Source organism: Mustela nivalis, assembly GCF_964662115.1.
Source record: "Mustela nivalis genome assembly, chromosome: 14".
Lineage (NCBI taxonomy): Eukaryota > Metazoa > Chordata > Mammalia > Carnivora > Mustelidae > Mustela > Mustela nivalis.
This window is the reverse complement of record NC_139033.1, coordinates 14,739,075-14,761,452: the sequence shown is the minus strand read 5'-3', so window position 1 is coordinate 14,761,452 and position 22,378 is coordinate 14,739,075. Positions and strand designations below refer to the sequence as shown.

The following is a 22,378-nucleotide window of genomic DNA, read 5'->3' as shown; positions in this document are numbered from 1 at the left end:
GCCCGCCCTCCTCTCCTGTGCCCGTGCGCAGATCCCACAGTGGGGACCGGGGACCATGGAAGGTACCCCAAGCGGCCCTCCGGCACAGCCTGGCTGAGAACCCCCAGACGAGAGACAACCAGCACAGAGCCTCAGCGAGCAGGCCACCAGCGGCCTGGGGGACAGGCTCAAGACCCAGCAGGCCCCTGAGAAGCGGCCTGTCCTTCCCTTCAATGACACCAGCACTGGGGGCACCCCAAATCTCAAGTTTGTTGAGCTTCCTTTTAACACGGTTTTAATATCCCCAGTTGAGTTTTTCACTAAGGAATTCTTTTTTTTTTTTTTTTTAAGATTTTGTATGTTTATTTTGGCAGAGAGAGATCACAAGTAGGCAGAGAGGCAGGCAGAGAAAGAGGGAAAAGTAGGCTCCCCGCTGAGCAGAGAGCCCGATGCGGGGCTCGATTCCAGGACCCTGAGACCATGACCTGAGCCGAAGACAGAGGCTTTAACACGGAGCTACCCAGGCACCCCACTAAGGAATTATTCTAAACAACAGAAACCAGTGGGGGCAGCCTGAGTAGCACAGTGGCCCACCCAACTCACTATCCGAGGAAGCTGTTAAAGTCAGTCCGTAAGAGACACAGCGTAGGCGTGGCTCGGGCCACGGGGACCCCAGCAGCCACCTCCAGCCACGGCTGTGGCCACCAGCATGCCCCACGGAAAAAGCTACCTGCCAATCTCTCCTGGGCAGGATGCTTTGGGAAAAGTGAAATGCCTCTGGGACAACCACTGCAGATCTGAGCTCTTATGACGTACTTGCCCTCCATGTAAAACCCTGGCGTTTTAAACCGCGAGTCCCCGGGAGGCAGCTGAGTTTGACAGCGGCGCACCTGCCAGGTCTCCCCACAACTCAAAAGATGCTCCATCAGTGCTGATGGGCTTTCCGTGTGAAAAGGGCCCCAGAGCCTGGCAGTGCCCAGCACCACTGGCCTGCCTGTAGGGAGGGCAGGAGGATCCGGGTTATATCCCTGCAGCTGAGGGAGACCCCAATCGCTGGGCCCGAGCGCTTGATTTGCAGCTAGACACGCCGAGCGATGAGGCAGCCCGCGCACAGCCACACACCCGGGGTGCCCTCGGACTCCCTCTCCCGGGAGTGGGTGGAGTCCCAGACTCCGTCCCCAAGGGCACAGCCAGGACCCTGGCCATCAACCTCACGGGCCAGGAGCGCACCTCCAACACTCCACTTCTTTAAAAGCTCAGCACGGAGGGCGCCTGGGTGGTTCAGTGGGTTAAGCCTCTGCCTTCGGCTCAGGTCATGATCTCAGGGTCCTGGGAACGAGCCCCACATCAGACTCTGCTCAGCGGGGAGTCTGCTTCCTCCCCTCTCTCTCTCTGGCTGCCTCTCTGCCTACTTGTGATCTCTGTCTGTTGAATAAATAAATAAAATCTTTAAAAAACAAACAAAAACAAAAAAAGCACGAAATTGTCATCCAAGGAACAGAGCTAACTCACTCTAAAACCTCTTAATGTTTGCAGTTGGAAAAAGCCAACTTCAAGTTTTCGTCTCTTAGGATAACTTGTCTGAAGTGTTCATCACACAGAGCTCACAAGGACTGGAGTGTCCCCAGCTGCTCGAACCTGAGCTTTGGTTCAATGATGCGTATCGCACACGAAACCAGGAGAATGTGCTAGAGGCAGGCCCCCACCCACCCCACATCCCAGGGACGTCTGACCCAGACAACACTGGCTTACGCTGTACTGTCTCCTTGCCCTTGGCTCCTGGGCCCCACTCCTTGCTCAGTGAAAGCCGCAGTCTTTCCAGGATTCTAGTGAAACCCCTCAGGGAGCAGGCAGGTGGTTGGGCAGACCAGCCGGGTACCTGGGCTCAGCCACCAGGTAGCCCCGCAAGGCTTCGGGGCAGAACAGAACTCCTTCTGTGAGGAGGGTGGCCGGGAGATGTTGTCAGTTGAGCTTCCACCGCTTGATTTCAGCTCAGGTCGCGATCTCAGGGTTGTAGGATCGAGCCCCACACCAGGCTCTCTGCTCAGTGGGGAGTCTGTTTGTCCCTCTCCCTCTGCCCCTCCCCATCCGCATGCTCTTCCTCGCGCGCTCTCCCTCTAAAAGAAACACAATTAAGTCTGGGCGGGTGCGGTCTCCCAGGCACGGACTTGGTGTGAGGGCAGCCGAAGCTGCATGCCCATGCCCATGGCAGGGACAGGGGCCCCCCAGGCCGGTCCTGTAATGGGGAGCAGCCCTGGTCCCCAGGATAGGCTCAGGCCCAACCTGGCCTCCACACGGGGACCCCTGGCTGTCACAGTAATTGGGAGCGCCATCTGTATACATTTCCTATTTCCACTCCAACAAACTGCCACAAATTTAGTGGCCTAAAACACCACAAATTCATTGCGTGAGCATTCTGGAGGTAGAAGTCCATAATCAAGGTGTCGGCAGGACGGCGCTCCTTCCGGAAGCTCCTAGTCTTTCCCAACTTCAAAAAGTCACTCTGGCTCGTGACCCCGCCGCACTCTGACCCTCACCCTATCTCCGTCTCCGACGCTGACCCCCCCGCCTTCCTCATCCAAGGCCCCGTGTGCTCCCAGCGGGCCCACCCGGCTAACGCGAGAGAATGACCCTCACCAAACCCCTGACCGAGTCGCACAGGCCCTGAAGGGACCAAAGCTCAGTCTCCTGGCTCCTGGCACCCCCCGAAGCCCGCTTACCGTGGTGTAATACAACAGGATGTCGCCGCTGCCCATGTTGCCGTGAAGGACATGCTCCTTCAGGTGCTGGATAAGGGTGCCCTGGGGAGAGGCAGGAGAGCAGCCTGAGCAAAGCCCCGGGGGAGAAGTCAGCCTCCCTTTCCTTCCCTGGAGGAAGCCAACTACTGAGCACGCTGGAGTGCATGAGCAGGACTCCCGGGGTGCCCTGCACCCTGACCCGAGTGTCCACGAGCACTTGGGAAGCGGCCTCCGACCGGCTCCAGCCAGCCTCGAGCTCCAGCTACCACGGACATCTGGAACAGTGTGGGACCCTAACCCCAGGCAGAGGGGAGCAAGAAGGCAAAGTCAAGGCCAGGGCAGGGCGGGAGCACAGCACGCGGACCCTGCAGCGCAGGGACGGGACAGCCCAGGGGAGACGCGGCCGCCACGCCTCCACGGGCTCTGCAAGCCTTGCAGCACGATATCCTGTTTTCAGCCCAAACGTCCAGTTAGACCCCAACCCCCAGCACCATCCACTGTTTCTCTACAGCAGGTGCGCACACACCCAGTGCTCCAGAGCGGACAGCGTGACGAGGCCCCTGCCTGCTCCCAATTCTCCAGCCGCCGTGCACCCACCTCCTGTGTGTTTCCATGTAAACTCCTGGCCTCTCAATGTGGATTTATTTATGCTGGCTTCTTTACCTGCACACGTGGCCTGCACTTTGCTTTCTCCGCACACCACACCTCGGAGCTCTCTATCCGGCCCTGAGAGCGCCCTCGTGTTTTATTTTCAGCTCTGTAATACTTCACCGCCCACACCCCTCCTGCCGAACTTGTCCTGTCTGCAGCTCCCAGCAGGGAGGGTGCACCCCGCCTCCAAGCACTGTGTGGAGGGCACAGCACGGGGCCCCACGCCAGCCACTTAGCATCCCCTGGCCTTGATGCTCCCATCTGTGCATGGATCTCACGCAGGATCCCGAGGCTACACGAGGCACTGCCCCTCACAGGCCCCTGCACAGGGCCGGCCGCCACACTTCCACAGATGGGAGCTCCTGGCTGGTGGCAACAGGTCCCCTTGTTTAGGGCCTATCAGGGCTGAAGCAAGGACCCACGTATCACAAGCAGCCTTTATAACCAATTCTCTTTGTACCCAAGAGAAATGAAAACAAACCAGCAAGGCTTGAAAGGCAGAGGATTCCTTTGAAAGCTCGGTGGAAACAACCCTACCCAACGAAGTCTCCCACTCAAGAGCCAGAGCTCCTACTCCAGAGCACGTCCAGGACAGAGGCCACCACCAGGCCCGCGAGGAGCAGCAGGGACCACAGCCACTTGGGGCCCAGGCAGACAGAGGCTTCGGGGGTAGCAGGACCTTTCTGAAGGTCCCCAAGGCCACATGCAGACGCCAGGTCTCTGGTGGTTTTATGGAGCATGCATCAGAGGGGTCGGGAACAGCTCCCCTGCCTGAGCGGGTCACACACTTTGGTGCAAAGTCACACAACACAGCACTCTGCCTCGGAGTGCGGGTGGACAGGGGCACCTGCTTGGGGACAATCACTTCAGGAACTACTTGAGTGAACATGAAACATCCACACGCCACATCCACCGACAGGGCCAGGGGCTCCGTGACGACAGGAACCCGCGGCAAAGCCGCTCCCGGATTCTTACTTAAAATCGTCCTTCAGCTTAGACCTGTTTCTTCCTCGGTGCGGTCTGCTTTGAGCCTGGCCTATTTATAACCCGGCATCTGTTCGCCTGTGCTTCTCCTCCTCCTATCAGGCGCACAAAACAAGCCAGGCTTGGCTTCTCTCTCAAGAGTCTCTGAATGAACCGTAATTCCCAGCAGTAGTTTTGCTCTTAATTTTTAAGTATTTATGGCTGAGTCTGAGGGGAAGGAAGTATGAGCAACGTGACTTTGTGCATCTCAAGCAAAAGGAGGAATCTAATTTCACAGAAAGAAAAGGGAAGCTGCATTCTGAGACCTGAAACCTCTTGTCGACTCGGAAAACACAAGCCTGCAAACAAGGAACAGCACCCAGTAAAAGCCGGGGGCCGGCCCACCGTCCCCTGGCTGTGGCCTTCCGTCCCGATGTCTCCAAGGTTCCTGTCGAGAGAACTCTTGAACAGAACAGGCAAGATGCTTAGTCACTTCTCTGGAGAGGCAAGAGCCCAGGGAAGACAGAATAAATATGATTTTTCCTGACTTTTCTATACTCCAAATATACCAGGCATGATGATTTTATGAGCAAGCCACATTATATCTAATACATTTTTATGTTCCTTGCCTAAAAAAGTGACATTCGCTCTGCAAAAAGCACTAAAAATAAAAGTGTAGTTAGACATTTCAGTTTTTTCCTAAAATGTCTGTTGTTTTGCCACACATACCCCACCCTTGTCTACAAGGTTTCTAAAAACGCTCCTCTCTATAGCTCGTTAACAGGCCTGTGACCGGGCGGACCAGAGCTCCCCTCTCTGGGGAAAATGTGATTCCAGCCACCATAGCAATGACGTCTTGGACTCTGAACACACCCAACGTGATTTCATAAAATAGGGTGGTTTGAACAAGGTCAACTCACTCCTGCAAAAGGGCAACTCGCCGCGGCCTGGCCAGTGTTACTGGCAAAAGTAAAGGCTTCGCCCCCGACATCCCCCTCCCTCCTGCCCTGCGGCCTCCCGAGAAGTCGCCCACCGGCTCCTGGCGTGTCTAGCAGCTCTGTGTCACCTGGGATCCAGAGCCAGGTAATAAGGGAACTGCGCTCACTCCTCCCCCTATTCTGATGGAAGTGCTCTGGGAAAAGCTGTGTAAGGCTTTAAAATGATTCAAATGTAAATGTCCCCTTTTTATGGAAGGGATTCAGACTGCTTCTAGGCAAAGGGAACATCTGTAAAAGCTAACTCAACTAGAGTAAGAGAAACATATTTGATTTTCAATGCCACCATCAACTCCAGCAATAGCCAGAAAGGCGTCCGGGAAGAGCTTTCTCCTCTCGGATAATCCCCTTCTTCTGAGCAGGAGAGAAGGCTATGACCAGGTGTGACCCAGGCCTGCGGGTTTCCTCCTCCAGGCTACGCTACCTGAGGGGGAAGTGGGAAAGCGGGTCTGGAGAGAGCTGCAGAGCCGCCAGGCCAGAAGCCCGGACATTTGGAAGGAGTGCCGGGGGCGCAGAACCCGGGAAGGGGGTTGGCTCCCGAGGCTACCCCAGGAGACGTCGGAGCTCCAGGCGGGGACTGTGCTTGAGTCAGAAAGAAGCTTCCCAGTCAAGGCCAGGAGCGGTGTAGACAGACAGGAGGCGGCCAAAAGTACCAAATGCACCAGGAATGGTACCTCCGAAGAGTGACCTGGTTAGATGCCGAGGACGCAGCAGCGCCTCCTGAATGACGTACGGAGAAAGACACATCACGGCTTCCAGGAGGTGGCGCCCAGACCTAAGCAGTGGGAAGCACTTGCCCTGGCTGACAGGGGAAGGCAGGCTGAGGGCCGCTCCGGAGCACGGGACCCAGGGGGAGCGGAGCACGCGGACAGGGCCGCACGTCACATGACAGCATCCCACGGATGCCCGCTTTCCTGAACACAGCGACCCGACGAGGGCTCTGTGCGGGAGCGTGCTTGCGGTTGGGAGACGCGTGCTCAAGGACTCAGGGTGAATGGCTGGACTCTGCAACTCAGGCTCGGGGTGGGGGGCGGCAAAAAGCAAAAGTGTGTGTGTGTGTGTCTGTGTGTGTGCGGGGGGTAATCTCTGTGTGTCCATGTGTGGGTGTGTCTTTATCTGTGTGTGTGTGTGCCTGTGTACCCATACGTATGTGTCTGTGCATCTGTGTCCGTGTGTACGTCTGTGTGTGCACCTGTGTAACTGTATGTGTGCCTGTGTATGTCTATGTGTGTGCCTGTGCGCCTGTGTCAGTATGTCTGTGTCCATGTGTGCCTGTGTGTCCGCTATATATCCGTATGTGTCTGTGTGTCGGTGTATCTATGTCTCTGTCTGTAGGTGTCTATGTCTGTGTGTGTCTGTGTCTGTGTGTCTATGTGTGTGTGCTCGCACACAGAGACAGTGGCCACACAGGAAGCAGCTTTCAGAAAGCACTAGGAGCAGATGCCGAGCGCACGGAGGCTGGCAGAGTCCAGCAGCTGCACTGTGAGCCCACCGAGTTCTTTCTGCAGCTTCTCTAAAGGCTCACGGCTATTTCAAGCATAAAAGGTTCACTTCACTGATCGACAGGGACAGAATCTCAGGCTTAGTAGCGAAGCATTATCTCAGGGGCCTCTGTAAAGCCGGCCTCCTGATGAAATACGCAGGGAAACAAGGAGTGCGTGCTGTGGGCTGAACTGGGGGTCCCTGAAGTTGTACGCTGAGCCTGAGGCCCAGGACCTCGGAATGTGGCCTCGTTAAAAGAGGGGACAAAGTCAAGGATCCCAGAAGGGGGGTCCTAATCTAATCTGACTCATGTCCTTACGGGAAGAGGGAATTGCGACAAAACGCGCGAGCCCAAGGGTGCGCATGGAAGGAAGACGAGGTCAGGGCACGGGGAGAAGGCGGCCGTCCACAAGCCAAGGCGCGAGCCCTCAGCGGACCCCAACCCTGGCCTCCCCAGCCTCAGACTTCCAGCCCAGTAACCATGAGAGGCACGTGGCTGTCTATGCCGCGGCCTGGGGTGCTCAGTGACAGCGGCCAGAGCCAACGACTGTGGCCCGAGAGCTTCTCTCAGCTGCCGGCACTTTATACCGTGCCCCGGAGGCTCTCCAGGGTTTTGATCCGAGCCCACGCATAGCTCTGACCACGCCATACAGCGCACACACGTCCGCGCCTCCAACACGACAACCTCGTGCAACAACACGGGCACCTCTCCTAATCCTCGAGGTGCTCACGGCTGCTACCCTCCCGGCTCCACTGCCTTCTTTGTGCAAGGCCGGTGGGCACCCCCCCACCCCCCGCATTCACAAGCACCTACAGGGTCCTGGCTGCACTGTGGGAGTCAGAGGCTCACCCTGGGGCCTCCACCCCCGTCCCGGCGGTGACAGGCACCACAGCAGTGCCTGGAACAGCAGCCCAAGCTCAGTCTCGGACCTCCATGCTCCCCCGCCACATCTGCAGAGGAGCTGCACGATGGAGTCTCTGGGGAGGGGGTGCAGGCTGGCGGGGTAGGGGTCTGGAGTACACGCCCAAACGGCTGTTTTCGCCAGCCAGGAGTCCCCAGGGGAGCAGACAGAGGGTGGAGAGACGTACCCCAGCGGAATGCACCATGCACTTGGGCGCCCCGGTCGTGCCCGACGAGAACATGATGAAGAGGGGGTGGCTGAAGGGCAGCTGCTCGAACTCCAGCTGCGGGGCCTGCGCGCCTTTCCCGGTGGCAAGAAAATCATCCAGGAACACGCTGGGGGCAGAACACACAGAGACGGACAGTGAACATTCCAGAAGGCTGGGTTGCGTCTGCCGAGGCTTCCCAGGCTAGACGTGGCCGCTCGCTGCCCTCTACTGCTACGTTGTAGGATTTCCAGGGAAAACTAACCTTGTTTGGAAGCTCTCTGGGAGAGAGGGGGAAAAGTCAGATCTCTATGAATTCGCATTCACATTAATTGAAGGGAAACGCACCAAATGACTGAAAATTCCAAGCTGCTTTATTAGCATGCTGACAAGACCAAGGGCTATCTCTTCTGAGACTCTCTGGAGGGCTTTAACACGCACTGTGCACAAGGACCACTTACAATGAACATGTCCCGTTTGCAGGCAAACTCGGGGGAAGGAAGCTGTGCCGGCCCCTGTGAGAGCAGGGCAGGAAGGAAGGACCAGACCCCTGAGCTCCACGGGAAGGTCGGGGCGGCACAGTGGGGCCGAGATCGGAAGACCAGATCCCATGACAGAGATGCTTCTGGGCAAATGTATCACGTGTCCCGAGGAGGAGAGTAGCTCGGTACAGATATCTGTCCCGAAACAAAATGAAGTCTGGCCGCGGACTACCACCTAAGAAATCCGCCCCCAAAGCGGACATAGGGCATTAACGCGGGTGGCCAAAAACCAGCGGAGGAGGAACAGATTTGTTTGCTGAGCAGGAACTGGGCTGCTGAAGCCACGTGGGAGAGGTGTTTTCTCTGTGTTGAGATGAGCAGGAACACAGACCCTGGCGCTCTTCTCTCCGCTGCCTTGGAAGGGAGAAGGGAGGGGGGGAAAAACAACCTGCCATTTTGACAAATGAAACCTTCTTTCCAGAAGGGGGAGAATCGGTTGAACTCAGCCTGCAGCAATTTGCTGAGGATAATTACTCTGAAACCAAACGCATGCACACGAGAGGGAAGAGCCGCGCTATCTTGCAGGGAAGGCACCCTTAAGTACGAGGCTGTCTCGTGGGGGAGGCGCACAGGGTTAAAAAGGGCCTGCAGAATAATTCAACTCTGAGCCGCAAACAACAAAGCTTTCTGCTCCAGAGTGTCAGGACAATGATTCACTGTGGAACTTTCCAGCAACGGAAGGCCCACTCCACCACCACCTCCCCTTCGGACCCCATTTACACAAAGTGTCCGATCTAATCGGATCCTTCACACAGAGAGAAAAACCTTTTCTTCCAAAGGGTCTATAAATCACGGTAAATAGCAATTACTTTTGTTTCTCTTCTAAAAATGAAAATCCCCAAGGGCGGTCCCCCCCGCAACCCCAGGTCTCTGAGCCTGGGCACGTTCTTGTTCTTAGTTTATCTGTGGCATCCTGCAAAGATGAGCCGGGCGGGGGTCCCATGCCCCGGGGGGGACGGCAGGAGCTTCTCACATCGTATCAAGCTGAATGAAGTGGCTCACGGGATGCTACGGGATGCTCTCGTTCTGTTATCAGCCACTGATGAACACATTCAGAAGGATAAAAGCCGGGCCATGGCGGGACCAATGAGCCCGTCTGGTCTTCCTCCCGGCCTCTGCGTTCTGACCCCTGACAGAAAGGCAGGGGAGCTGAGTGCGCGGTGGGAACTGGGACCAGGGCTCGTCATCTGGCTGTCATTCATCACAGTTGGCAGGGCCCCCCCAGTCTCAGGGTCGACCCAAGTGCCGAGTCTGCCCGTAAGGCCCCGCACATGCTGACGCAGATACCCGTGGCCAGAGCGCACCTCAGCCTGCAGCTGTCCCCAGCCCATCATGGCTGCCTGGGGCTACGCTGAGTGCACTTGGCCTGGTGTCCACTTACCGAAGAAAGTGCTGTTATCTCCTCATTTTACAGATGGGGACCCCAGGCACAGACAGGTGAATCCCTCACACGGGGTCACAGAGCTGAGACCACCGCCCTCACAGAAGAGTTACTTTGCTGGCAGCACCCTGCGGCCTCCGGAATCCGAATACCAGCAGCTGCCTCCAAACCCTGCTCATCTGTCAAGGTCACCTTCGGTGTCACCTCCCCCAGACCTGTGCCCTTCTCTCAGCCCCTGGGTACTTCCTGTCCACCTCCTGCCCCACAAGAAGCATAGCCTTATCTACTGGGCCCAGTGGTCACGGCTCACCCTCCCTGCAGGTGTGGCTCATGCCTCCCAACGACCACAACCCCCGGAGCTCAGCACCTAGACGTCCCCCCTCAGCACCCCTAGAAAGCAGCCTGGACAAAACCCAAGCCACATGTCGGTTGTCTACCCCCAAAAAAGACCCCTGCAATCTCCTCCCTGTTCCCCTGCTCCCCCCGACAGGGCAAGACGAGTAAACACACCTGACCTCGGAACCCCCCATGATGATTTCAAGAAAGGAGACGGGAGTATAACCCCAAGAATCTGGAGGCAAACTCAACTGTGACCAAACCACAGCCCAGTTCCTGAATTCCTCTTCCAAAATAAACTGCCCCCAATACTATTAGGTACATAAGTGAGTGATGCATCAGCTTATAAATGTCAGAAAAAAAGAGGAAAGTGCTATTAGCAATAGGGACAAAGGTCCTACAAGGGAAACATACACACACGAGCGTGTTTACATGTACACACGTGCGCACACACACACGTCCATGTGGCAATTTCTATTCCATCAAGGAACTGGCCTTGACCGGACACGTCAAGTCACAGCAAAGGGAAAGACAGAGGACTCCGGGGCTCTCTCCATTCTGCTGCAAAACTGCCGTGTGGCCTCGGGTACCCACGTACAAACTGTGATCTTTAACCGAAACCTCCCACACCTCTAAAATGCTACGCCCCCCGTGCAAGGATTCACAGACTGGACAACCCACTGGGACTTCCGGGGGGTTCTGCCCGGAGCCAGCGGTCGGCACGCGGCGGACTTACCTGTTTGGAATCTTGGAGATGTCTATCTTGTCTTTCGGAGCAACGTAAGGGATCAGCACCACCTTCTTCAGGTCCGGAAGTCCTGGGGGGAGGAGCGGGGAGCACGGGCTTACAGGCCACGGCATACGGGCGTTGGTATTTCTCACAGAGTGTAACACACAGAGGGACGGCCCACGCGGGGCCCCGGGGGCCTCGGATCCGTGCACCCTGCGCCCGGCCTTGCTAGCTGAGACGCGGGAGGGCCACCCACCTTTCACCACCTGCTGCAACTTGTCCATGTGGCTGTACTCTTTGCCGTTGTACACGACGGCCTCCACGGAGAAGATGAGCTTCGGCTGGATTTGAGAAAAGCGGTCCAGGACGCCCTGCAAACAGAAGGAAAGGGTGGTCGCCATCAGGCACGCCAAAGGCAAACAGCCTCAGCCACCGACGGGACCACGTCGGGGGAGAGACCAGCGGCACCGTCCACCAGCCTGACTCCCACGCCCCTATCAGCCCCCGCCAACGCGGAAAGCCCAGCAAACCACAGCTCATGGCTGAGACGGGACCGTCACTTCAAGGACTCGACCTACAGAAATACCAGAAGGGTGTACACACACACACACCGAAAGAGCAAAACACAAGTCTGTAAGACGGGGAAACTGGGGGCCGAGTAGTGGCCCTTCTAGAAAGAGCCCACACTTTGCAGAAAGAGCCTCAAACACAGCTCCTCTAGCGCATGGGAAAGACGACTCGCCTTCCAGGAAGGCAACTCGCACCACAAAGCACCTCCACGTCCTGGTTCTCTTCTAATCCTCCAAACGGCGCTTCTTGCCAACGAAATGCACGACCGCATAAATGTGTACACTAATACACAAGCTCTGTTGAAAAGACAGACTCGGGGTGCCTGGCTGGCTGGGGTGGTCGCGATCCGACTTGTGATTTCGGCTCAGGTCGCGATCTCATGGGTCATGGCATCGACCGAGCCTCGCGTCAGGCTCCACGCTCAGCCAGGAGTCTGCTTGGGATTCCCTCTCTCTGCCCCTCCTCCCACTGACACCCACACACGCTTTCTCACTCTCTAAAATAAATTAATAAATCTTTTTAATAAATGAATACAAAAAGCAGGCTCACCGCAGCCACGTGTCTGTTTACAGCACACGTGGAACCCGCCACCCTGCCAAGCACACGTCTCTCTCTGGAAGAAGGCTGGCCTCCCACGCAGGTCATACCTGGTCTCTGGGACGGCAGGGAACAGATGGGAACCGACAGGTGCAGCCTCACGACGCGCTCCCCACAGCCCGAGTGGTCTCCCAGGGGTGACAGGCAAATGCACTCCAGCCGGGTCTGCCCCCAAGTTCAGAACACAGTGGAGCCCTCCTCATCCACAAACACGGCTCCTGAGAAGGCACAGCCCAGAACGCCCCTTCCATTCCCTTGTGCATCGGTCCAAGGCCAGCGGCTGACAACCAAACCCGGGTTACTCTAAGAGCACAAACAGTGAAGCCGTGATTCCCCAAGAAAATACCGGGGAGATGGGAACCAGAAGGGAGAGGCATAAAGACCAGGCGCTTTGTCCGTGCACACAAGGGGAAGGGCTACTTGGAAAATTCATGAGGCTCACCAGCAAAACCATTAGGGGGATAAAAGGCACCATGGTGATGTACACACACACGACAGCAAAATTGTACTCTGAAAGCCCAGGATTCTCAGATGGGCTGAGGGTTGCTGATTTCTCTGGGAAAAAACTTTTTGCCTATAAAAATCCCTTACCACGCACCAAGGGCTGCATGCCAGGCCCCACTCTGGCTTGCTACGGGCACCCACACGTTCAGCCTGCACACCCCCGGAGTGGCTCTGTGTCCTCAAAGTGGCAGTGCCAGCTGAAGTGAGCGGCCCAGCGTTCCCACCAGCCGGGGACATAGCTGGGCCTGCAGGCTGGGACGCTTAGCGGTGAGGCCACCTGCACTAGGAAAGACTGGCCCCACGACAGGAAACCAAGGAGCACTCTCCCGTGAGACGCTGGCCTGCAGGCCAGAGAGACTCCCCAGACCAGGCACGCTGAAGGCTGCGGAGAGAGGGGGCCACACTGCCATCTAGTGCGCGCCAGCACCCGCAGAGTGGCCTGGAGAGGACGGTGATCCGCGAGAACAGCCGGGAGGGAGGTGGCCAGACGCTTGCCTAGGTCCTCCCTCCGGGTGCACCACTGGCACCACCAGGAGCTCTGCTCTGCGGGAGGTCTGCAGGCAGGGCCACGCCTGCTCCCCACCACCACCATCCAGGGCCACACACAGCTCTCCCAACATCTTCCTGTGTCAAAAGCTCCATATCACTCAAGACCACTGGCCTCCTGGATAACGGCTAACATGTCCCGACCTGCGTGGGTGCGTCCAGGGCCGCCCCCAGCCCCTGACAGGCAAACGCAGAAGCATGAATTCTGCGGCCCTTGCCAGCTCCCCAGTGTGTACTGAGGACGCGGCCAGGAAGCAGCAAAGCCAGACCCGAATCCAGGGAGGAACCACCGCGCTGCACTGCCTTCCCAGCTCTGCTTCTGAGCAACACAGCTCAAGGGCTGCTGAGGGGTCCGAGGGAACAGTGCCCAGGGACCGGCTGGCCCCAGCCTTCCAAGACCCTCTGTGCGGATGCCGCTGGCCCCGAGCAGCTCTCACAGGCTCACGGACAGCCTGGGGCGCTGGAGGCTGCACAGAGAGCTCCAGTCCTGGCCGACCCAGGGTGGTCCTCCACGGGGCGAAGCAGGCACGGGCACAGGTAAGCCCCAGGAGAAAAACCATGCCAAGTGGTGAGGTCTGGGGAGGCCACCCCTCCTGAACTCAGCAGAGCTCGGGCCTCACCCCAGTGTCAGGTCACCTCACGTCTCCAGGCCTCTGTGCCAGAGAAGCGCGTCTGTTCCTCTTTGCACGGCATCGGGAAAATGAGAGGTACCGGGACCACATTTGCCAGGACAGCAAGTCCCAAGGCAGATGTGAGCATCAGGCTCGTACCCAGAAACCTGTCCCACAGACGAGACGCACAGTGACCACAGGACCCTGAGCTCCGACACCGCCAATGGCTGCACCTGCCGCACGTGTGTGCCGACCACAGGCCCAAACCTCCGACACTCATTCATGGCCCTGTCTTCCCACAGCCCGTTTCACACAGAGGATAAACAGCCGGCCAAGGGTGTGCCATCGGCAAGGCCAGGCCAACCTTCAGACACTGGGCTACACAGTCCCGTGCCGGAGCAGGGGCCGTGCCGAGAGCGGAGCAGTCCGATGCCGAGCAGAGTGGCTGGTGGTCAGGGAAGCACCCCGGGTCCTCTAACTGGGGTCTGTCCTCAGGGCTCCTGAGGGCCCCGCATCCCCAAGGCTCTGCAACCAGGAGAGGTCCCTAGGGCCCTGGGTAAGTCCTGTTCTGCCGCTGCTTTGCCCTCCATGGTGGGGTTGAGTGTGAGCTGCCTGCCCCTGCCTGGGTCACTCCAGCAGCTGGAGGCACCGGAGGTCCCTGCGGGGTTCACAGAGAAGAGGAGGTCCGCCCTCCTCCCGCACAGAGAGCACAGATTCAAAGTAAGAGACCAGAAATGGCAGGGAGGCCTCGGGGGAACTTCTGTGAGCAAATCCAGACAACTGTCTACAGAAAATCTCCTGTGGTCACGGATCTGTGGACAAATGACCAGCCCCCTCTAGCCAGATCTCCAAGAGCCATCTGTCACACAGAACACACGCTGACGCAGACCGTACACCCAGACGGGACATTAGTAATATTAGAAAAAAGGAAGACTCATTCACTTTTAGATTGAAAAACAAGACTCTGCTCCTTCTGGCTCCTTCTCTCGTTCTCATGTCACCAGCCGTGAGATGGGAGGCCACGGGGACATGGTCGCCTTCCAGACCCACCAGTCCTGCCACACAGCCTCCTGCACACCTGCCCAAGATGTCAGAGAGGGGCAGAGCTCTCGCCTGCAGAAACCGCATGGGAACGTTTCTGCCACAGTGGCCGAATCGGTAGGAACCCCAACTCACGTTCACACCGAAGTCTGGGGATGTGGAACTCCAGATGGCGCCGATGCTCGCTGCGGCCAGCATGGCCTCCACCGCATGCACACCGTTGGGTAAATAACCTGTCATTGGGCACAGGGAGAAAGGCCTGGGTTCAGGGTATGCTGGACACGGCAGACCTCTAAAAGGTACCGCTGAGAGAGAGGGCAGGAGTGGGGAGAGGGGATGCTGGCTCTCGCTGGTCCAAAGAGCAGGGCCAGCCCCACCTCACCCCAGTGCCTGGACCTTGCCCCCTCAGAACGCCCCACCACTTATCACCAGCCTGTCCATGTCCTACTGTCACCCCCTCCAACCCAACCTAACCAGAGCGATCCCCCCAGCCCTTGCAGGATCCGGCCCCGGCCTCCATTCCCTCCACTCTGCCTCTCACACTGGGCTCAGTCCCAGCCTTCTTTCAGTTCTCCAGTTCATCTAAGCTCCTCCTGCCCCAGGGCCTTTGCACAGGCTATCTCCTCTGCCTGAACACTCTTCCACACACACCAGCCTTCCTGACTCTGCAAACTCATCATTCAGCTCTTAATGCAAATGAGACTTTCTCAGAGATGCCCTCTCCGAGGTCACCCCATAAGCTCGAGTTCCCTGGCCAGTCCCCACAAAGCACACTCTATTTCTCCCTCACCAAATTAACCTCAACAATCACCTACACTAATAGTCATAAGTGGCCATTTTATATCTGGTTCTCAGGGGAGGGCAGCGACTTTGCCTGTCTTGTTCTTTGCTTTACCAAGTGCCTCTTACCATGCCTGGCATATCAGGGCCTTCATACTGGTGAGCGGCTGGCAGGTGCATGGAGGGAAGGAAAGATGGACAGACAGACAGATGGAGAGGGAAGGCGAGGCAATAAGGGAATGAAGACGACAAGCAGGACAGTCACGAGACCGGAAGAGAAGCACCACAGACCCTCCATCCGGCAGGAGGCTGGGCTTTTACCACAACAGACCGAAAGAATCTTTGTGTCCAGTGGGACTGTGGTCCATTAAACAGATCATCCTAAATGTTCCAGAGGAAAGGAGCATGCACGAGGCATCAGGGAACATGGTCCCCTGGTGACCACAGAAGCCCCACGGTCCCGGCGCCCACGGCCCTGAGCTCAGCTCTCCCCTTGCTTCCCTCCCCACTGCTCTCAGCTGGGACCACCCCGGCCAGGACAGGCGTGTCCCGGGGGGGCAGGGCGCGCCCAGCACCTGCCACAGGCAGGCCCGCAGACGCGTGCTGAGCTTGGTGTGTAAACTGCGATGCCCCCGGGGCCGGATGGGACCCAGCCCTGGGAGGCTGCGCGGCCAGACCTGATGGAGACTGGCAGAGGGCCAGGAGATGAGCGAGTCACAGACAAGAGAAGCCCCCCACGGGCGGCCCCACCGCAGTGTGAGGAGCCCCTCATGCCCCCCCCCCGGGGGCCACTCCCTTGTGCCCCCATCAGGGAAACACAGGCCCCAGCCTGGAACTACGGTCCAGTCAGTGTCCACGCTGTGACACCCACGAGGGCCGGTCGCCAGGGACTAGGCTGTGCCCCCCACCCAGGGCTGTCAGCCATCTTCCCCAACACACCTGCTTCTCCATTTCTCCTTCTCTCAGAAAACGTTTGCTTTGAGAAGAGATTTTTTTTTTTTTAATGAAAATTGGAAAAAGGACCTTCTGAAATCCTTTCCTAAACCTCAAAAGGGCAGGCTAAATTGAAAGAAGAACCCCAGACACTGAGCCTTCGACCACCCAATGCCTGCCGTGACCACGGGCCCCGCACCCACACTCGCTCACTCCGTGTTCATCACGCACCCGCTGTGCGCCCGCCTCCCTGGGCCCGGAGACGCGGCAGCAAACAGAAGACAGAGCCGCGGTCCTCTAGTACGGGAGGACAGAGCCGCGGTCCTCTAGTACGGGAGGACAGAGTCGCGTGTGTGCACACGAATAACCCCAAGATTTCAGGTGGTCTCTGAGGAGAACAGAAAAACAAAGCAGGGTGTGCGGAGAGAGTGGTGGTGGGTTTTCCGTGGGCTCACAGGGACCAACCACAGGAAGGCCCCCATGAGGGCTAGGACAGGAGGCCACTTGGTGTATCCCTACTGTCTGGAGCTAGTCAACTGATGCCAGCAAGGCCCCCAGGCCCAGCTGCGGTGCGAGGAGACACGGGCACAGCCCTCTCCTCTGTTTACACATGATAAGGCCGCCCTCTTTGCAAACACACGCTGAATGCCCACTTGCAGTGAGCTCTCTGGGGAGAGGCCCAGCAGCAGCTTCCCCAGCTGTCTCCCCTGCCCCATAGCCCCAGTCCCACCACCACATGGAGGTGGGGGGAGGCAGGCTAGCATCCCCACCACCCCACCTGCAGGAATGATAAGTCTTATCTGCTGCTGCCTGCCCCTGGGGCTACACCCACCCACATCTGAGTTCACTAAAGCGCCTTGCAGTGGAGAACAGGTTCAATTAGAGGCCTTTAAAGGTCATCCGGAAAGTCAAAGTGAAAATAAAACTATAAGAAACATGACTCACCACCAGATTAGGAGAGAACAAAGGAAGGCAGGGACTTGAGGTGGGAGAGGGATGGGGGCGGGCGGGCAGGTCGGGAGGAGCCAGGACTCTCATTCAGGTCTGAGGATTCCAACCCTGTTTCCTTCCAGAAGGGCAGTCCCTGCCAGCCTTGCAACCTGCCCTGTGCACCTAGCCCACCACACTCCTGTCAACCCTGCAGGTGCCCTGCGCCCATGAGCCTCAGGGCCTTTGCACAGGCTATCTCTGTTGCGTGGACTACCCTGCACTCTCCCTGTGCCATGACCTTCCCTGTGTAGCCTCCATCGAGCACAGATCACTGAAGTCCTACAAGGCTGCATGTAATCTGCCATCTTGCAAAAAAAGTGGCCTCAACCTTCCAATCCAGTCCCTCTACCTCAGTCTCCCCACCGCAAAACCACAAGAACCAAAAATACTTACCAACCACCCGGTCTCCTTGTTTCACACCCATTTTCCTCATTGCTGCTGCAAACAAAGCCACTTGTTGCCTCAACTCTTCAAATGTCACCTTCACGATTTCCTCTCTGCCTTCCCCTGGGAAGAGAAAAGGGACAGACTGTAGAGACAGCCCTAAAACACAGGTTCTCCTATTTAGCCCTAAAACACAGGTTCTCCTATTTAGCCCTAAAAGACAAGTTCTCAGTCATAGACACGGAGGAAAACTCACACAGTTTAAACAGGTTAGAAACGGGTGCCCGGAAACTTGACACAGACACGGGTTTACTCAACTTCCTAGAGAAGGATGCCTATGTGGAAGTCAGCCTAAGAGGTCAGCATGACCAGCCTCGCTGTCGAAGAAACAACACATGACAACAGCGAGACATGAATTTCCACCTAACAGACGGCAATAACATAACAGGACAGTGTTCTGGCTGGTGCCCTGATGATCCCAGGGAGACCCGCCCTTGGTGCTCATGGTCTCGGAAGGAAAGGGCCCAAGCCAGGTCACCAGCAGGACACTGGAGACAAGTCACTTCTGAGGCTTGGTCACAGAAGACACAGCAGCTTCCAGTTAGCTCACTCTGGGGGATCGAGCTGCCACACAGTGAGACACCAAGGTCTCCCACCGACAGCCATGGGGGCGCGCCATCTTGAATGTGGAGCTGCCCGCCTCGGTCGAGCCTTCGGAGGACACGGCCCCTGCCAACATCCTCGTGCAACCTCAGGGGACACCCCCAAGCCAGAAGCGCACTGCCAAGCCATTTCTGAACATGCCACCCATAGGAACTGTGAGACACTAAGGGTCTGTTATATTAAGCCATGGTTTTCAGGTAATTTTCTCCGCAGCAACAGGCAATGAGTACAACCAGGACGCTCGGGTAGCGCAGTCATTAAAAGAAGGGGTTTTCCCATTTAAAGGGAGGAAATGGCAGCGGTGGGCAAGAGAGAGCATGCGAGGAAGAGTGTGAAAGCCACTGCACACCCGGAATGACCACCATACCTCCTAACCCATGACTCTTGATTTTGGTTCAGGTCGTGGTCTTGGGGTCGTGGAACTGAGCCCCACACTGGGAGCTCCACAATCAGTGCAGGGTCGGCTAGGGGTCCTCTCTCTCCCTCTCCCTCTGTCCCTGCCTCCACTTGCATGTTCGCTCTCTCTCTAAAATAAATAAAATCTTAGAAAGAAAATAACCATGACTTGACAGTGCATGGGTGTGGGAAAATTATTTGAACATACTTTCAGGTGGAAAGACGTTACTCCTCTGACCACTGTCCTGGATGCAAATATTTTATTCCTGACTGCTAACTGCTGTTCAATTCTATAACACGAAGCTTCACTCCTCCAAACACCCTGATTTCTCTTTGGTGTAAATCTGGCTTTTCCCATTTCCTTAAAGTTATGTATGCCTACTCCTGGTTCTCTTCTCTCCTCACTGGGTAGCCTTGTAATTACTTCTCCCATATTCCCATTCCCCCACGTGACTTCTTATCCTATTAAAATACCCAGCAACCCAAAACCCACTGTTGAAAGACAAAACATGCTGTGCGGGCAGCTGTTCTCAGAACGACCACACTGGCAGGGCTAATCCGTACTGCTTCAGCTTGTACTGCTTTAGCTCTGCTCACTGGAGCCTGAAGACACCAGTGAACCGCTTTCCTTTGGCGGCACCTCGTGGCCTCACGCGGGATCAAACATGCCTGGGATCAAACATGGGAGGGATGGGGTCTACTGAGAATGTCTGAACCGACAGGAAGGAGAGAGAGCTCCGCGAGCACCTGCACTCAGCCGGGAGAGTAGGAAGGAAATCAGGAAAACACGCAGAAGCTGAAGCACAGTGACCCTGAAGCCCCCAAGCCAATCTAGGACCCAGCTTAAGAAGGCACCCTATTTGTGGGGCGCCTGGATGGCTCAGTTGGTTAAGCGTCTGCCTTCGGCTCAGGTCATGATCCAGGGACCCAGGGACCTTGGGATCAAGCCCCCGCATTGGGCTCCCTGCTCAGCAGGGAGCCTTCTTCTCCCTCTCCCTCTGCCTGCTGCTCCCTCTGCTTGTGCTCTCTCTCGCTCGAGCTGTCAAATAAATAAAATTAAAAAAAAAAAGAAGAAGAAGAAGAAGAAGTACCCTATTTGTAAGTTAAGTTGGCCCCTGGCTTGAGGGCACTTATTTCCACTGCAAATACAAGGGGAAGCTCACTAGAAGAAGGGCTTCTCCTATTTGAGGGGAGGGAATGGCAGCCGTGGGCAGGAGAGAGTGCGCAGGGAGAAGTGTGAAGCAGCCTCCGCACACCCGGAATGACCACTCACTCCCTAACTCAGGCTCAAGACACAGCTGGACCTTGGAAAAGAGGGTCCAGTCCAGCCAGGGAGGGAGAGCGCGAGAGCAGGAACACTCGGCCGGGGCCATCCAGCACTGCCCGCCCAGAAGACTGGTCTGGTTCGTCACTCGCACTACCGGCTTCCAGGCTGGTTCTGTTTCGTCCATCCAAAGAGCCCATCTGACCTTTCCCACTTTCCCGGTGGAGGAACCGGGACCCGGTGTAGTGCCCGAGGTGGAAGTGCGGGTACATCTGACGGGGGACGAGAAGTGATGAGAGACCCAGCGTTTCCGCCCCTCGGGTTATAACATGTGCCAAGCGGTGCTCACCACGGGACCCCAATGCATGGGGCAGGACCGCCCTTGAAGGGCCTCTCGTGGGCAGACAGAATGCGCTAGGTCCACACACCGAACCATGACCAGGACATAAAAAGGAAGGAAGCACTGACAGCTGCCACAGGGTGGCGGGACCTTGAAAGCATGAGGCCATGCGAGAGGCCAGACACAAGGAGCCACACGATCCCATCTCTAGAAATGCCCAGCATGGGCAAACCCATGGAGAGACAGAGACCGGAGGGTTCTGGGGCTGCAGAAGGGCGAGGCGACGGAGACTGTAGGAACTGGACAGAGATGGTGGCTGACAACCTGGGAAGACGCAGAGAACCACGGACATGAGCCACGTAAGGGCGTGGCTGACTCTCGTGGCTGAAATCCCACGAGAAGGAAGGTCGCTCTCCCGGCTCCCGCCACTCTTTGCCTCCAGGAGGATGCGGCCCCCCAACTGCCTCCAGCTGGTCCCCTGCCAGGTGCTGTGGTGACCACGATCACACAGCGGACACGCCCGTGTCACACGCACAGCTCGCTACTGAAACCCTGGCGTAAACCAACTCCTATTAGACTTCAAGGGCGTAAGGAACCCCAGGTAAATGTCCTCCTCCATTCATTTTACAAAGCTAAGGCTTAGCCTACTGCTTCTAGCTCAAAATGTGCCTGCATTTCACACACCTAACTGGCAGCCACCGCAGCTGCACCCGGCCCACCTTCCGCGTGCTCCAGGCACCGACGTGAGCCTCCCGCTGGACAAAATCACCCACCACAGAGCCTGTTTTATAAGGAAGTGTCAACTCTCTTGTGTCATTTCCTGACTCCTGCACTGACAGTGACAGACGGCTTGGCCATGAGGGTGTAGGGGGCGTCCGGGACCCTTGTGATCGCGGGGCTGACGGGGAGCGGCGGCCGCTGTCCAGCATCACGGGAGAGCATGGGACCGCGGATCGGGAGCCCGCGACTAGACCTGGATTCAAAATTCCGAGTGCGGGGATGCCTGGGTGGCTCAGTGGGTTAAGTGGCTGCCTTCAGCTCAGGTCATGATCCCAGGGTCCTGGGATCGAGTCCCACATAGGGCTCCTTGCTCCACAGGGAGCCTGCTTCTCTCTCCGCCTCTGCCTGCTGCTCCCCGTTCGTACATGTGCTCGCTCTCTCTCTCTAACAAATAAATAATTTTTTTAAAAATTCCAAGTGCGGTTTCTACTGAATGTGTGAAACCATCGTAACATCAGTCCTAAGTTGAACCATCCTAAGTCAGAGACCATCTGCATGCTGCTTCTTATCGTCCATCCCACTACAAGGTCAGCCGTTCTGTTCGACACCAGGTTCCCAGCACCTCGCACCAAGAAGACATCTGAGACAGACCTGGGAGCCAGTGAGTGAATGGATGGACGGACAGGCAAACACCTCCTTGAAGAGCAAGGGAGAGATGCAGGCCTGGTGTAGCGTCCCCAGCCCCCAGGAACACTTACGTGCTCAGCCCAAACTGCATCAGGCTAAGAACAAAGGAAGGGAGCAGAATAATACCGAACAGCCCAAACACTGCGTAAAGACAAGACTCTGGGGCTCGTAACCAATAATCTACATCAGAAGCAACTGTGGGCTTTAAGGATAGATGTGAGCCTGGGTCCCATCCCTAAAGATGAGCTCTGGGAAGCCAAGGCAGGAAGTGGACAGACAGGACTTAAAAGCCACACAGGGACTTCAGAGGTATAATCTCAACGGAGACTGGTGCACGCTTGCCCTGTGGCGGGGATGGTCGTAAACACCTCTACATATTCGCTCATTTAAACTCTCCATTATTCCTGAATACGTATTGTCCTCCTCTCCGTTCGACAGAGGCAGAAAC

At 56.9% G+C, this 22,378-nt stretch overlaps 1 protein-coding gene across 4 annotated transcripts in view; it reads right to left on the bottom strand.

Annotated features, from left to right (window-relative positions):
- Positions 1 to 22,378, bottom strand: part of AACS (acetoacetyl-CoA synthetase) — an 80,514-nt gene that overhangs the window by 48,055 nt on the left and 10,081 nt on the right. For all 4 annotated transcript variants that reach the window (XM_082698651.1, XM_082698652.1, XM_082698653.1 and 1 more), the window contains exons 4-9: positions 17,870 to 17,983; positions 14,909 to 15,006; positions 11,161 to 11,275; positions 10,911 to 10,992; positions 7,898 to 8,045; positions 2,700 to 2,780 (exon numbers count right to left, since the gene is read on the bottom strand). In XM_082698651.1, coding sequence (XP_082554777.1) covers positions 2,700 to 2,780; positions 7,898 to 8,045; positions 10,911 to 10,992; positions 11,161 to 11,275; positions 14,909 to 15,006; positions 17,870 to 17,983 — 638 coding nt within the window. The remainder of the gene's footprint in view (positions 1 to 2,699; positions 2,781 to 7,897; positions 8,046 to 10,910; positions 10,993 to 11,160; positions 11,276 to 14,908; positions 15,007 to 17,869; positions 17,984 to 22,378) is intronic.